The following is a 14,899-nucleotide window of genomic DNA, read 5'->3' as shown; positions in this document are numbered from 1 at the left end:
GTCTCGCTCTCACAGTTTGTGGCTGAAATATAATTATACACAGACTTTCTCCTACTTGTTTGAAATGGCAGCTGATTTAATTGAAAGGCCCGCCCTTCCTTCACAGTCAATTATTCACAGCATAAATCTCGATAACATCTATGACGTTTATGTGGTGCTTTTGCCTCTGGTTGTGTGTAGCTCTGTCAGTGTGGCAGCTGTACATGTTGGAATAATCAGAAACGGGATAAATCTGTTGTAATGTATGTCATTAAACTGGCTTTTATCCTCATCTAGAAAATGGCTTCTTTTTAAAGCAACTCTTGAAAGGCTGAAGACTGCATCGGACTACAGTGGAAACATTCTCACACACACACACACACACACACACACACACACACACACACACACACACACACACACACACACACACACACAGACACACTACTTTTTGTTCATTGGAGCCACTGGGTTGCATTCATTTGCTGACTGTGTTTCAGATTTGTGGCTCTTTTTTGTGCCCCAACAAACCCAACACTGTAAACATCAATACACAGACACAGACTGGAGTGAATAATGATCTCTGTGTCTTCACCATCTACTGAGTCAGTCACTGCTCTAATTTACTGTATTATAAATAACTGGAGATGAATGGAACTACACAGCGATGTTGTACGTCTTAACAAAGCTTTGAATAATTCACCCTTTTACTTCCTGTTGTCTATTTGCATCTTTTCCTCAGAGAATCTTTCAGTACATTTGTTCACTGTGTTCACTCCATTATGGCGACAAATACAGGCCTATTTTTCTTGGCCTCTGAAAGAAAACTCAACGGAGATGTTTGTGACCATAGAGCTGCGATATTTCTGACTTTTTTGCGTGAATTTGCCAATACAATACCCAGAGTTCCCTGTTCTTGCTATACTTAAACCCCAGCCATGTCCGTGTGCCGTGTGTCCTCTTAGAAGCTCCCTTGTTAACTTGCAGTCGCCCACATAGTATAGAAATACCTAGGAGTTTGGTTTGTTTATGCCAAGAGGAGGCTGTGTCCACACTGTGCTTTTCTACCAAACCCTATGACCTCTCTGGATTTGTTTTTTATAGCAGTAGTAAGTAGGGTAATGGGAGTTTTGTGTGATTGTGGAAACACCTGGTCACCTAATGTTATCCGACCACAGGAATTCCATCAGTTTTACATCACAAAGACACATACAAAGTCTCAGTCATCTGCTGTATCTCATGTGCAGTGAGGAGTGGGAGCAGCAGTCTCAGAGGGGTTTTAACCCCTCAGATGTGAAGCTGATGTTTATCATAGCTGTCAACCGTTGGTGTGGATACTGGGAAGAAATACCACTGCCTGCTGGGCCACTGGGCAAAAATAGTGCAGTTTTCCAGTGTTGTTGGAGCTTTGGCCCTCCCATGACAATTACTCAGATGCTGGATAGTGTTTTTCAAAGTGTTCGGTCATCAGTCATCATTCAAACGGTGACAAAATTGAATATTTTCCTTTTGAGTTCATTTTGTTTACCAGGCAGGAAGGGTCTAATAATTCATGCTATTAAGTTGCATTATGAGAAATGTAGGATGCAGCAATTTTGGAGCTAAACTCATGCAACAAAATTAAAGTCAGAACGTCTAAGGCTGCGAAGCTTCGATTTTGACCATTACTTTTATAAATCAGTCTCTCACAAGTCCCTCAACATTTAAGCTTATTTTTACCTGGATTTTACATCTCTAATTAACCAAAAATGTATCATGTTTCCTGTTCCAAGAGAACACCATTCACCAAATTTAAATTATATTTCTTACCATTAGAAATAAACTTTTTCAGTATAGAGTCACACATGATTAGTTTTTATTACTTTTACTACATAGGTTGGATTAAATGTGGAATCAGATTTTCAGACCCAGATTCTAATGAGTGAAATGGGAGTTTGGATTAAGAAATTCAAACCCAGCTTTCATCAATCTCAAGTATATATCAAATACAGATATATAAATATTTCAAAAAGACTTGATACTTTTTGCAAAACACAGTGCCAGTTTCTCCATGACACTTACAGCACATGCACATTTGACAGCTAGTGCTACTAACCCCACAAAACCTCTCATCAGTGCATTACCAGTCGTCATTAAGGTTGCTCCTATACTGTTACCAGTGTCGGAAATGCCTCCTATACTGCTTAAAATGCTGGTTTGGGTATTGGTATGCAGCAAATTGATGCACTGATCCAATACCTTGTAATTTAAGAACTAACTTTGGAAATCAATTCTTCTTCGCCATTCTAAAACAGTAAGCCACACAGTAAGTTGCGCTGTGCAGCCTGCAGCCACTTGCAACTACTATTTTAGACCAGCGGCGGAGAAGAACTATTACCGGTAAAAAGTATTGTAGAGTCTTTCAATAAAAAACGTTCCATTTAAGGCTGTAAAGGGGTGAACAGGGAGCACTTTTCAGACGCGTTTTCTGGGCAACAACAATAAATTACCAATTCATCCGGTTTCATTGTGTGCGGTGACCCATTTAATTTCATCTTTGGTAAGGTAAGGTTCACAGGTAAGAGTCCATTCAACAGTTAAGTGTCCAAGTTTCCATTGATCAATTTTAGTTTCCATGCTACAAACTATTCCTGCTGCCACACTTCACAGTCAAAAAACACACCTGCTGCCCATCACCGGCACCTTACCAGTATTACTTGCGTTACCTGTTCTTGTGCGCCACCTCATGTACAAACAACAAAACTGCATGAAGTCACCATTATTCAAAGAGGAATCAAAACAAATACAAAGAATGTCATTGTGGCTCCAACAAGTATAATGTTAGCTGTTAGCAAAATGTCAGCAACTAGGCAATATTTTACACTGGAAAGTCCCACCAGTTTAGGGTTTAACTTAAGTAATGGCTTACAACGATAGCGATCATTTCACATCCATTCCGGGTTAGTAGTACACAGCTGTTAATTTTTTTTTAAACGCAATGTTATCGGATTGATACACGGTATTGGCCGATATGCAAGGTGAATATCAGAATCAACATCGGGAAGGAAAGAATGGTGTTGAAACACCTCTTGTCATATAAGCTTACATTAATCAAGACAAAATATTGATTTTGATGCATTGATTTAGGATCCCACTGCTATGTAAGTAGGCTATGTGGTTCAATACAATGAAACAGAAATGTCACTGACCAACAATGTTGGGGTTAACGCGTTGCAAAAGTAATGCTCCGAAAGTAATGCATTACAGCAATATATTACTTTTAGTAGTATCAAAGTAATATAATGCATTACTAACAGCATTTCAAGTAATGTTATTACATTTACTATGTCATGTATTGAATTACCACCCAAAATTAAGTGTTTATTGTTCTATTTTTTTCATGTATCAATGCCTTGCCACTTCCCCTAGTGCGCCACCCGAAAAAATATCCCCAAAAGGTTTTTGTATCTTGTCATGCCATTATAGGCAATGTTACAGAAGGGTGTCAGTGACTGGCACATCTGGGTGATGCCATACTTTATTTTTCCATTTAGCCTTTGATCAAATTTGACGGTTTAAATAGAAAATCAATCTAAATCCATAGATAAGCGATGTAATATACAAATTTCAAGAGGCTGCAAAACGTTTCGAGGTAGTCTCTCAACAGCCTGCTAAAACAGGGCAGTATTTTAGGCTTCCTTTCACTCCGTTTGTGTAATGAAAAAATAAATAATGTCGTTTTATTTTCTACATGTATTGCCATTCATGTCATAATTGCAGTATTCATTCAAAAATGTCGCTGTAGGCTTTTTTATTAATATCTCTGAAACCACAATGGACCGGCGCTTCCTCCGATGAAAATAGCTCTCCACATCCTCAACCACAAAAGGTTGTGAGCCAGACACGAGCCAGCTGCCCACTAGACTGTCACTGCAGACAAACATTTGAACCTCACCTTCCTCAGCACAACTATCTCTTGTTCCAATTCTGCTGAGTCTCTCTGGACTCCGTCTGTTCTACTTTTGGGAGGGAAACTCCATGTCAGGGCCAATGTCAACAGCTCTTGGTAGGGACTGCGTGTCTGCCCGGGCCCAGACTTGGCCGTGGACACCCCGAAAGTCACAGCCTGCAGGAGCGCTTCCATGGAAAATGTGGTGAGCAACGTCTAGTGTTGCTGAACACTGACAGTACCACAGCAATGAGCTTAAATAATATGAATTGTCTTTAGATTGTCACAATAATGAAATGCTGTGATGCACTTTGTGACACTCTCAAAGAAGCAGTTTCACATAAATGCCTCTCCAACTGCTTTCTGCTGATCTTTGATGCAACACAACACTGACTATTTGCTGCTCTAAATGCTTGGTGTCACTTTCTCTTGGAAAAAAACCAAAGTGAGACATTTTCAGTCTGTTACAAGTAAATAAAAGAAAATCTGTCATAGCTTTTGCATCACTATTCAAACAAAAACAAAACTTCATTAACAGAAGAAGGAAACACAGAAGAGGACATCCCAGAACTACCAACTCTGACTCACTAACAACATAGAAACAAGACAAAGTAACTGACAGTTCACTAAACCACTCACCTGATGCTTTTCACAGAATCGGTTCTTTCAGATTGATTCATGTAAATATATCAAACCTTTCAAGTTTTGATCAGTCTGCGTAATATGGTGTCAGTTTCTCAGTGACCCTCTGTTATAGTACACACGTTTGACAATGCAATGTTCTAGAAATGTCCCTGACCAACAATCTGTCGTTCTTTGAGTTCTGATCATATTTCATGGCTCACCCTATTTGTTTCCTTTGCTCTGAGCAGCAAAATTCAACACATCCTCTTTGTAGTATCCATGTTATTTCCAGATTAAAACTGAAAGCTCACGAACACACTGAAGTTGGAAGATCCACCGTCAGAGGAGCACATGAATGCACCATTGGCCTTCACTGGCAGAGGTCTTTACTCAAGTCCGATTTAATCTCCCCTTGCTTGTTCCTTCAGTGCCATTGTTACATTACCTTAGCACATGTCCCACTTTGAGAGATCAGTTTATTGTCTCATTCAGCGCTTTCAGCAGCCATGTTGTCTGGACTAGTCCTATTTAATCGCTTCTTGTTGACTCACCATAGAAGGCAGCATGAGCAGCACCCTGCAATAACAGCGAGTGGGTGATAGAAAATGTTGGGGATTCATGAGCACTCAGACGTTTGACAGGCTAACCAAGTATATATACCGGACACTAAGAGTTGTTCAGTAAGATGTCTGTTCCTTTTTTGCCCATCACTGTTATGATTGCCAAATCATATATTAGAAGCTGTAACTAGGCGTGGCAGGTCTGTTAGCTAAGATTATGTCTTTTTTTTTTCTTGCCTTTCCAAAACCAAGAGTAAAATAAGATTAAACAGATTGTTTATGTGCTCTTACACAAAATGCAAATGCCAGTTTGCTCAGCTAACTAGCCTATGTTACCTAAAGAAATAACCGAACATTAGAGGGAATGGGAACTGTGGAGTAGTGAAGTGGTGCCGCCATCTTGGAAGGATAAGCGTCTGTAGCTGCCAGTGTATCATTTGTCATTGTTTGTTTCATCAATTCTCTAATGTCAATTGTTCAAGTTTAGGTAAGTGTGGAAAAACAAAAGTCGATATACAGAGAAGCACTTAACAGAGGCAAATGAGCCAAATATTACAAATCTGAAGTTATTTGTTGGTATTATTCAGGTTTTAATTGCAATATTTGTACATGTATAAAGTACATTCGTAAAATGAGTCTCAACTGTTTACGGTCTGCTCTGTGCGATGTCACAGAGATGTTATACGCAAACCAACTAGTCAAGAGTTTGCAAGGCTGGGGTAGAGATGATGCCCAAAAGAAAAGCCCACATTTCTAGTCAGAGGGAGGAACACACCAACTTTTAAACATTATGAAAGACTTGGATATCAACAGGTTTTTGGGTATGCACAAATATCACAACACCGACCAGAAGGTGGTTGAAAGATTGAAAGACAGAGGCTGTGTTTGCATGGTCCAACAAGCCCACCGCTGGTAGAAAATTTGAAGAAAAAAACTCTATTTTGATGCAAAACATCAAATGACAAGCAACTCCAGCAGTTCCACTGTTCTGTATGTTGGCATGATAAACAACATGTTATGGCAAGTTATTCAGAGTATGCATGGTTTCATATAAATGGGAATATTAGTGGAAGTTTCATTTTCATTAGACTTGTAAACTGTATCAAAGGATTATTGTCTTTTTCAGAATACGGGCTAAAACTGGAGAAGTATGGGCAAGTAAACATAGTGACTGGTTCAAAAGATAAACTAGCTAATTTCATGCTAACTAAATGCTAACACATATTACTGCATAATTGATATATTATATTCAGAGTTATTCACTAAGTTGTGTTTTGTGTTAGTTCAGCATTTCTTTTGGAAACACTCAAACACTCTTACCCTTATTCTTCCAAAATAGCCAAGTCGCTACTGATGAAAAAACAGTCCCATTCCCTATTTCTGAGGCTATTGTTGACTAACTAGGTCTACAGTAGTTTGAACCCCCACCACACACACACACACACACACACACACACACACACACACACAAACATAGACGACTAGCACACCAGACGTTTAGTATTTCCCCATTTTGTGGAAGTCCCTCCTGGATGCTATTGAAGTTTAAGCTAATGTTAGCAGCTCTTTCAATCTTTTAGAACAATCTACATAAGACTGTAGTCTGTCAAAGCTTGTTGCACTTGATACATACATGATGTAGCTCTCAAGTGCGTAAATTTGGTAAGCTGGAAACACTGGAGGCCCAGTATGAGATAATGTTTTCATCCCACTCATGAAGCTAACGTCTGTCTTATTTTGCTGGGTGGCTACAGCTCATGAAATCTGCTACCGACTAGTTTTAACGTTAGCCAGCCAATTGATGCATGCTGGCTAGCAATAAGAAGCCTGCTCTTGTGTACCTCTGTCTAAAATGTAGGACCCATTGATTAAAGAATGACTTCATGTGGTAAATCTGCTCCTATTATCATTGCAAACTGCATATTTTTCAAAGACAGTAACCTTGACAGACGTAGAGGAAAAAATCACAAAGCTTATAAAGTGTGTTTTCTGGTTTTATGAACGTGAAGGGATTTCTGAGCTGTATCTGGTACCAGCAGATTTGTCATCTATTCCGTTGTGTGAACGTCTCAAGTGCCAGCGGTGGCACTGAAACCTCACACTCTCTCTGCTCTGTCTCCAAGATCATCTACTCAGTCAAAGCCGCAACTTATTGCGATGGAGGATCCTTTTTATCTCCAGACTTGCTCCTAACCAATGACATTTCCCCTCCCAAATCAAAAGCAGGACAGTGCTGTTGCTCAGTGAACCCACTGCACTGCCTCCTCAGCCAGATGGATTACATCATCCAGTTGTGGTCAGAGAAAATGCTACTACTGGAGATGGAGAACTGCTCCCCCAGGACAAAAGGTTTTCTGCTGCCTTCAGTGTATTGTTACCACAATTTGGGTTTATTCAGGGCTCCTGTTTAGGCCTGCAAGCCCTATGGTTATCGTCCTGGTTGCTTTAAACTGATATTTGGAGGCATTTGTCAGAAAGAGCTAGCACAAATTTATACTCCCCTTGCCTCTCCTGCAGATCAGTCATACTCCAGCAGAGAGTGTTAACAGGGCATCCATGCTCTTTCTCCAGCTATACCCTCAAACAGATTCATGTGTTCACAGGAACACCTTAATAGCAGTCACAGTTCTCTGCTGCTGGCCGTGAAGGATCTCCGCAGTCAAACCTGGCGTCTGAGAGAACTTTTTGCGGTCTTACTATTATCAAAACAGCATTTGTCATTGCTTCTGTTGTGGTTGTAGAAATAGCTGTCAAGTCTCCGCCCTGCACCATCTAAAACAGTGATGTCATTCTGTGAGAAACTGGGCTACAGCTACTGGTTTCTTCTTCCAAGAGTGAAATAGAGCAGCTCGGTGCCGGAGGTTCCCCACTGTCTTTGGCTCAAGACCCCAATTTTAGTTCGAACTCCACTTATTATTGCTTTGCTATTGGATACTTGTCAATTCGCAGACAGGAATTCTAATGAGTCACAACCAAGGCCATGCTACTTAAGAGTTCTTGAGCACAATAGATATTTATGTTTATAATTCTGTCTAATGTGCATATTGGACAACCATAAAAGGATGTCCTAATGTTATTGAAGCCATTTAGTAACACATGCAAGAAAGAACACTCATTTCTGAGTACCGACCAAAACAAAATGACAACAAATCAGGATCCAGCTGTTAATTAATGACTAGCTAACAAGTAGCTCCTGAAGAACTTTGAATAAAGGAATAAATATTAGCTATGATTGATAACCAATGGCTGGAAGAAGTGGCGTAAGGTGGTTACAGGGGGCCCCGGGGCATGCTACAGTATTATGAAGTGCTTGCAGTACTCCTAAGTACCCTTAGGGGTACCCATACCCCCATTTGAGAAAGAGAGAGATTGAGTGTTCTATGAATCATTCCTGATTAACTCTGTAGCAGCTGCTTAACAGCATATACCAGAATTAACAAACATCATATTTTGCTGATGGGACAGAAGCCTAAAATGATGCCAGGGGAGCCTTTTACATCGTAGCTAGACTCAGACGGGTTTGGCAGTAAGAAGGGGTCAGTAGTTTAGGAAAAGATCTTGGATGTGGCAGTTTTGAGTGCCGCAAATGTGGCCAAAAAGGCCGTAACCAATGCTGTTGTTTATTGGTCTCGAACACTGCTCCCCTGGGTCAAAGTCCAGTGTTTGTTGGACCCATCAACCTCCCATCCCACCCAATGTGTGACGCACTGGGAGTGAGACCAGGCTGAATAACACATGCACATTAGGAGTACCCACGTCTGAGCCACTCTATTCCGGCTTAGTCATTTGGCAAAATATGAGTGTTTGGAACATACTGATCATATGTATGGGCAGCGGGAAAATGGGTTTCTGTAAAATATTTAATTTTTTGTCAGACATAAAACCTATAATTAACACAAATCCAAGCTGACCATAACCTCCTGTGAAGGAGGAAAATACAAACTAAAGTTGCCTCTCCTGCCTATAAGTGTTTTATACTAAAAAGACTTTGGGTGGAGCATCCCTTCAAGAAACTCTATAAGCACCATATTTTAACCTTCACAAATGTGTACCCACTGTTTCTTGCCTGGCTTCAGTGTTGACTGCACTAAGGTGGTCTAATGTGGAAAAGGACGGGGTCAAATTAAACAAGTCCATCCCTCACCTCTGAGCTCAGTGGCGGCGGTGCAGTTTGAAGAGGCCTTCCAGCGGTCCTGGTGCTTTTTAAACTCCTGCACCCGGCACATGTAGAGCCCCCGGTCCCCCTCGGACACATTCAAGATTACCAGGTCAAATATCTTCCCCTGCTTCACCACCGTCAGCTTCATTTTAGGCCACGGGAAACTCTTTGTGTAGTTGCCATAGAAACGGGCCTTCCTCATATTGACGCGAGCGATGAGGAGTTCATCCTCTGGCTGGTCTGTGCCCTCTGGCAGGAAGGTCCATTTCACCACTGGTAAAGCAGCATTGCGGCGCCGCTGGGACACAACACAGGTAAGAGTGATGTTTTGACCCTCCTGGGCCACTGTGAAGGGGGATGGGGTGATGGTGACGTTGATGGCCAAACACAAATCTGTAAAAGATTTAAACAAGTTATCTGAGAACCATTTGGAGCAGTATGTAGCATCAAGATGTCTGGATTTGTTTGGATGACTGATGGTCTCTGCTATTTATGTCATATTTGATAATATTCAATCTCTTCTAAGCTGAAAAAGATGTCAGAGACGTGGAATCAGGTCGCGTCTTAACAAAACACATATGAAGTCGTGCTCCTCTCTTGTTTTGACTGCATGTTGGTTAAAGCAAGCCTTTGATTTTGACAGAGTTAAAGCATCTCCTTAAAGACATTCAGCTGTTTCCTGTCTGTCCATTGTTTTGCCCATGGCACAGATGGTTGGCTACACTGTAAAAAACATCATGTAAAGTCAAGTACTGAAACTATGGTAGCAGCCACATTTAAACCAAAATCATTAATTTGTTTAAGTAGACAAATTTGCCTAAAAAAAGACTTAGAAATCTTTTCCGTCTGCATTTTGGTCCTCTGCTCAAGTTGAAAAATATTAACCTGATGATAAGAGTACTGACTACTTCTATAACATTCCTACTGTCTGCCAGATGATGGCACAAATTTGTTGTTTGCAAACCAAAAGAACAGCAAAAAAGCTGTTTTCCTATTGTTTATGTTGCGTTCACAGAGCAAACTAGATATGATTTTAGTGGACGAGAGAAGGACGGTAAAATTAGGTGAGCAATGACTGAAAATACCAGCAATGGTAACTTTATTGCTATTTAACGTTAAAATACTTTCTGCTGTCTTCCACGATAGAATTTACAACCGGCTGTTAGGTAGCTCCTCTACACAAGGCAAAAACAAAGGTGATCTTGACAATTACATGGCATTACTAGAAAAATTCTATTTATTTAAATAATAAACATGAAATAATTATATTTAACAGATTTTTTTCCAATAAACAATACAGTATCATCATAGTGTATTGTCATGCATGTTTCATTTCACAATCCTGCCATTCTGTCGGACTACTTGTTTTTTCCCGTGATGTCCAGAAGGTGTTTTTCCGTCTGCTGTCTACTGTTTGATTCCATGTGAACACAGCGCTGAGGCACGGTCACACATGAGGCAGGCGAATGAGGTAATATTTGTGATTAATGTGTGCAGTGATTGATGTGACCCACACAGCAAGTGACCTTGGTAGCTAATGTTAGCTAGCTTGCTAATAAATACCACGAAATACAATATTATTCATACATTTTTTTTAATGCCTGTCTCCCAACTTACTGCCAGCCAGGAAAGCATCTCTCATGTGGTGCAGTTTGTCTTATTCATGGCCAACATCATACAATATCGGCTGGTAAAACACAGCAATAATCAATGTCTCCTCCGCACATACTTCTTTGCTAATGGTTGAGGTGCGACTTCGTAGCAAGTTCACTAAAGTTGAACTCTATGCAATGCAAAGATGTAAATTTGCTTCACCATCAGAGACAAATGTTCTATTCGCCCCAGGCTCACAATGAATGGAAGTGAACAGGAGGCGAATATTCGCCAGTGTTCACTTAGCTTGTGTGACTGTGTCCTTAGTGTTTCATTGTCTGGGCTCAAGTCATTTTGACATGTAAATGGAATATTTAGATTTATGCACCTTACATAATCATATGTAAAGACCTGTAGCAGGTATAGATAAATTGATTAAAGGATAAAGGTTTATAAATATAATTTAAATCCAAATATAATTCATATGGAGGTGTAGTGATAAAATAACAGTTTCCTCATTTGATGCATTTGGTGAACAGTCAGTGGCACCTTCATTTAGCTCATTATATTAAGACTTGAACATATTGTAAGATTTTAAATGTGATCATCTGGAATTTTAAATGACTGAAATTCAAAGCTGATAATCTAATTTAATAAATGGCAAATGTATTATTTAATTAGCTGATTTTATTAACTTTGATTGAAATTTGACAGTGTAAGACACCGTGGTCCCAAAATTTTAAGATTTGTCTGAGGTTAATAGCAGGATTTATGAGTTTTCATTGCAAAGTTGAAATCATCGATTGAATAGGTCAATAGTTCTTGACCTTGGAAACAGTAGTTGACCAAACAGTCCCCACTCAAGGTCCACTTACAGGGTCCTAAGCCTTTGACTGTATCAGACCTTTACTCAGTTGTCATGAAAGTGAAGATGTTTACTAAACTTGACATTATGTTCATCATCTGTTTTTTCCAACTACTCCTTTCAGGGTCAAGAATAATCTGTTTATACCGATTGTTCAATGTTTTGGCCAACATGGACAGAGAGGCCCAGAATAAGTCAAAGATAGGTCATCCTGTTATGGTATCCATCAAATTTTCATGCAGTTCAGATCAGTTTAAAATTTTCTACATGGTGTCAAATCTGAGGAGGAAATTTCAGCTGAAGCTTTGGCTTGTTTAGGAGAAATGACTGAACAATTAACAAGAATTTAAGGAAATGATTCCTCTAAAATTTTCTCTAAAACACAAGCTTGACTGACTTGAAAGAGCAGCTTGAACTGCCCTACAAATAAACTGAAGGTTTGTTCCACTGATAAAAGACATACGTCACATCTGAAATCACGACAGTTCCCAAATCTAATGGAATTATTGCTCAACAGTCTCCTTCCCGTCATGCTGACACCCGTGTTGTTTTTGGCATGTGACGACATACGTTGGATGAATATTGAGGAACAAACTTTACTGCTGCATGTGGTGCATGACAATATATCACACATCTGTTTCTCCAATTTTGCACAATTTCATACTTCACACTTTCCACGACACGCAAGCATTTCACTGTCACACAGCTCAGATGCTCTCAGCTCTGCACGTAATTAAAATCTGTGCCATTTTTCTTGACTGTTTTGTCTTTCATTGAGTTTTGAGTGACAGAAGAAAACAAGGAAAGTATAGCCGGGACGGCTGGAAAGTGTTGTTTTGGTGTTGCTTGTTGACTTTGAACTCTCAGACTGTCCAATTAAATAATCTGTTTTGACAGAAGACCTGTGGAGTCACCGTAAATTAATGTAAATGCTCTGTTTTACTTTGAAAACCATCAATTTTCACCTTGGATTTCCCTCTCATCTCTGCAAACACATGCAACTTTCATAAACTTGTTATTTTCTTGCCAACATACCCTGCAATCTTACTTTGAAAGTTCATTCCAGCAGAAACTGGACAGCATGTAGAAAGGTTTTAGTTAACAGAACTTCATATCTACCAAAACTACCCTTCTCCATCTCCTCACCCTTCAACCCAACATCCTCTCTGATTCTGTGTTTTCTGCAAAGCTTCTCAGAATAATAGTGGAAAACATTTTGTCTCCACCACATCCACTTTGGTATGAAGCAAAATAAACTTTTCCTACCTCCAAGCAGTGCTCGAGTCAGGAGAGCGAAGACCACAGAGGAGATCTTCATTTTCCACGGCTGCAGCCTCCATAAACTCCCAGTTAAATGCCTCTAAAGAAAAGAAGCCCCAGGTTTCCTCCTCCTTCTCCGCTTCTTCTTCTCTTTTTTTCCCCAGCCGAGGAGTGTAATATGAAACATCGGACGCTCTGTTTCTACTCAGAACCTCCCTCTGCCCCTCCCCCCTCATGTCACACACAGAGTGAAAACACATTTGGCAGCCTCACGTGCGCACACACAAACACATGCACGCGCACATAAAGCACTAGAAACAGACAGGTGATCATGTGCAAGGACACACACATACACACACACACACTTCTGCTCATGGCAAGTGAGTGGGAAGTGTAATTTCCTGTGCAGGATGGAGGGGCAGGAGGGGTGTGTTGTTGAGATTGACGCCGAGCAAATCACACTTCCAGCTGTGGAGGACAGCAGGCGCAGACCAACGTCAAGGGCTTTTATTTTGGAACACACACATATGCTGACACAGAGGGGAGGAGGGGGTGGGCTGCAGTCTGTGTTTGTGTGTGGGCATCTCTGTGGCCAGTGAAATGATGGAGAAGAACATTTTATGAAGATGAATTCTGCATTTAAAGTTACAAAATGATCCCACAGTTTCCTCAAGTGTTAAACTGGTGTGGTTGCTCATCCTGCTTTTCAAAATTGGTCCTCAAACCCCACATTAGTTAAACCGTTGTGTCTGTGTGTGTCTGCATCTATCTCCCCTCATCTCTTGTCTCATGTAACAGGATCCCACAGTGAATCTTTGTACTGCTCTGGGTTTTCGGGACACTTTGCTGGCTTTTATCAAACCTCAAAGAGCAGCGCTGTGAGGATCTGGGACATTTTTGATTTACTGATAATAAAGGGGACGGCCTATGGGGCCTCATAAGTGCTTCTACTCTGGCGACAGTTTGACAATCACGGCTGTTCCCTTGACAAAGAAGTCCCCACTTTACCAAAGCTCTTAAACTTTCTGCATTTAATGCAAAATGTGGTGTGGAATTCACCAAATTAGGCTCTAAACACAGTGTAAGAGTCCTTGCTCATGCATTTTTCCTGCTTATCATCAGTTCTGCTGACAGCTCTTTCCTTAATGATGTACATCAGATAAAAATAAAACTTTGCAGCATAAAACTACAAGCATGCTAGTCTAGAGCACTGGCTGCAAAGTAAGTAAAGTAAATAGTATGTTACTAGCAAATAGCATCCTAAAGCTGCATGAACTGATTTCTCTGGTCAAAGAGAAACTCCGCAACAAGCTAAAAACTTAACATCTGGCATCTTACTGCTGCATAAAGTTGTTAAAGCTAATGTGTTAGCAAAGTAATTACACATCAGGCAGACACAGAACAACATTAACAGTCATTTAGTCACGTTTCTAGTGACCAGATGAATGTAAAGGCCCAGACACACCAAACCGACATCAAACAACTAGTGGCAAGGAAGCCTTACTGTTGCACCACTTCACATCAGCCAAAAAAGTTGTGCATGATCACAACAAAAACACTACAGCCAAAGGCCAAGTAGCATGTACATTCTGGGCGTGCATGAGAGGAGGTAGCTCTCCTTACCAGCAGGCGGGGAAAGTCTGTATTCATCATTGAAAATAGGTGAACTGAAAGACTGACAAGATGGATTAAAGATGCTTGTTAGCCAGTTAGCACAATAACAACACAACCTGATGTTGAAAGAACAGATTATATTTACTGAGCACCAGCGAACAACAACACAACAATAACAAACTCTTTCTGCTTAAGAGATCAATAGTTTAAAAAAAAAAAATCTTATCTTACATAATAAGTTTGTTTCAATTTCACACCCTCTTGACTTTAGCTGTTTGTTTGCTTTCTTCACTTCCATTTCTCTTCTCACCACCAGG

The 14,899-nt window shown here is 40.3% G+C and overlaps 1 protein-coding gene across 1 annotated transcript in view; it reads right to left on the bottom strand.

Moving 5' to 3' along the window:
• vstm4b (V-set and transmembrane domain containing 4b) overlaps nt 1–14,190 on the bottom strand; it is a 28,427-nt gene extending 14,237 nt beyond the window's left edge. Inside the window, exons 1-2 of the mRNA XM_049563646.1 lie at nt 12,975–14,190; nt 9,236–9,643 (exon numbers count right to left, since the gene is read on the bottom strand). Of these exons, the coding sequence (XP_049419603.1) occupies nt 9,236–9,643; nt 12,975–13,026 (460 nt within the window). The 5' untranslated portion in view covers nt 13,027–14,190. The remainder of the gene's footprint in view (nt 1–9,235; nt 9,644–12,974) is intronic.
• Between the last annotated feature and the right edge of the window lie 709 nt (nt 14,191–14,899).

The sequence above is a fragment of the Epinephelus fuscoguttatus genome, linkage group LG20 (assembly GCF_011397635.1).
Source record: "Epinephelus fuscoguttatus linkage group LG20, E.fuscoguttatus.final_Chr_v1".
Taxonomy (NCBI): domain Eukaryota; kingdom Metazoa; phylum Chordata; class Actinopteri; order Perciformes; family Serranidae; genus Epinephelus; species Epinephelus fuscoguttatus.
Note: the sequence above shows the minus strand (reverse complement) of the source record. Positions and strands in the feature narration are given on the sequence as shown.